The 1,627-nt window shown below is 40.1% G+C and overlaps 1 protein-coding gene across 1 annotated transcript in view; it reads right to left on the minus strand.

Moving 5' to 3' along the window:
* The window catches only part of LOC116685771 (multiple epidermal growth factor-like domains protein 11), a 166,581-nt gene that overhangs the window by 49,282 nt on the left and 115,672 nt on the right, over positions 1-1,627 (minus strand). Inside the window, 1 exon segment of the mRNA XM_032510698.1 lies at positions 487-699. Coding sequence (XP_032366589.1) covers positions 487-699 — 213 coding nt within the window.

The raw sequence follows: 1,627 nt of genomic DNA on the forward strand, positions 1-1,627 counted from the left end.
CTGTCTGTCTGTCTGTCTGTCTATCCACGACGTTTCACTTCCGGGATCGGTCACGTGCCGCTGGAAGGTCCGCTGGATGTCCCTCTTTTTGACCAGATGTCCGTCCCCTTCCTCTTTCTTTGTGTTGGCGTTCTAATCTAATCTAATCTGTTTTGATAAAATGGTTTTCAATTGTTTGTATTGTCGGTCGAGGGTTAAACGCTTAATCATCAACATCCCCAATGCAAAATTATGAAATTGCACACGGGCTGGACCTTCTTATGGTCAACATTTAAGAGTTTAACAAACGGATCTCGAATAATGGAAAGAGGTATCCATTATGATTATTTAGCAGAGTAAGAAGTGTACACACAAGCGCAAAGACATGAATAATTCAGGGTTGACCAAGCAGTAATTCAAACACAACCTTCCTCTATTCATACTGTGTTGCAGAGTATAAAAGCATAGCAGGGTTTTTTCAGGCGTCATTGACCCACAGGTCAGTACCTGAGTGTGTTTGCAGCTTTGCAGGGGCAGTATTGGTCACAGATGAGTCCGTACATGCCGGCGGGACAGAAGCGGTCCTGGCAGCTGGGGCCCTTGAAGCCCTCATTGCACAGGCAGGCCCCGTTGATGTGGTAGCACTTGGCTCCGTTCTGACAGTCACACTTGTGGGCGCACTGCGGCCCGTAGGTGCCGACCGGGCATTCGTCCTGGCATCTGGGTAGGTGTAAAAACACAATAACAGAGGAGTGGTGAGACACGGAGAACGTCCTCATACGACGGACATCTGAATCTGAATGTTTCTGGTCAAACTTGACGAATAAGCAAGGTTGTTTCTTAAATAGGCTTTGTGTAAAGGACCCCTAAACTGACAGAAATTAGAGCATTGACCCCCATCTGATGTGAGTTTTTGCTTTTAAATTTGTTTTATTACATTAAGTGGAAGAAAGCCATGACCAAAATAGTCCCACATTCTGTCATTGTGTTACTTATGGATGAAAGTATAGTGACATCTTGTTTGTGAAAAAAATGATTCACCTTTTTTTGATACTCTTGTAGAAAAATAATATTTAAAAAAGAACAAAAACAAAACCAAAGCAAACTTAAAAAAGTAAACTGACACCAATAATAGTGATTCCCAAATAAATAAATAAATAAAAACAGAGTGGTGTTATTATTTCACACTTGCAGAGTGAACCTTATTCTCCCTTTATTTTTTGTGAGGGCTCTTGTTGTTTTCATTATTATTTCTCTATTAATAGATAAGGCAGCAGCAGGTTTTGGAAATATGTCTGCCTATGAATGTTTTCTATCATTTATTGAGTGCATTCATTATACAGAAATCGTCATCCATGTACCATAGATTGCTCTGGTATGATATATACTATTGTTACTATAGCGACGGTTGTATTTAAGTTCAAACTCAATCTATAGCAATGCATGTGTGTGTGAATGTTATGCATTTAAGCCTGATGTCATGTGGAAGTTGTTGATTGGTGCAGGAAAAAAGAGGGCTTTATCAGAATGTAACACCATTTGCCTGAAGATTGTCTAGAACCAAAACTACTGCCTGCTATTGATTTAAATATTCTTTGCAAGTAAAGCCCCTGACACCCCAACCGGACGTGTATATATATATATATAT

This window comes from Etheostoma spectabile, unplaced genomic scaffold (assembly GCF_008692095.1).
Source record: "Etheostoma spectabile isolate EspeVRDwgs_2016 unplaced genomic scaffold, UIUC_Espe_1.0 scaffold270, whole genome shotgun sequence".
Lineage (NCBI taxonomy): Eukaryota > Metazoa > Chordata > Actinopteri > Perciformes > Percidae > Etheostoma > Etheostoma spectabile.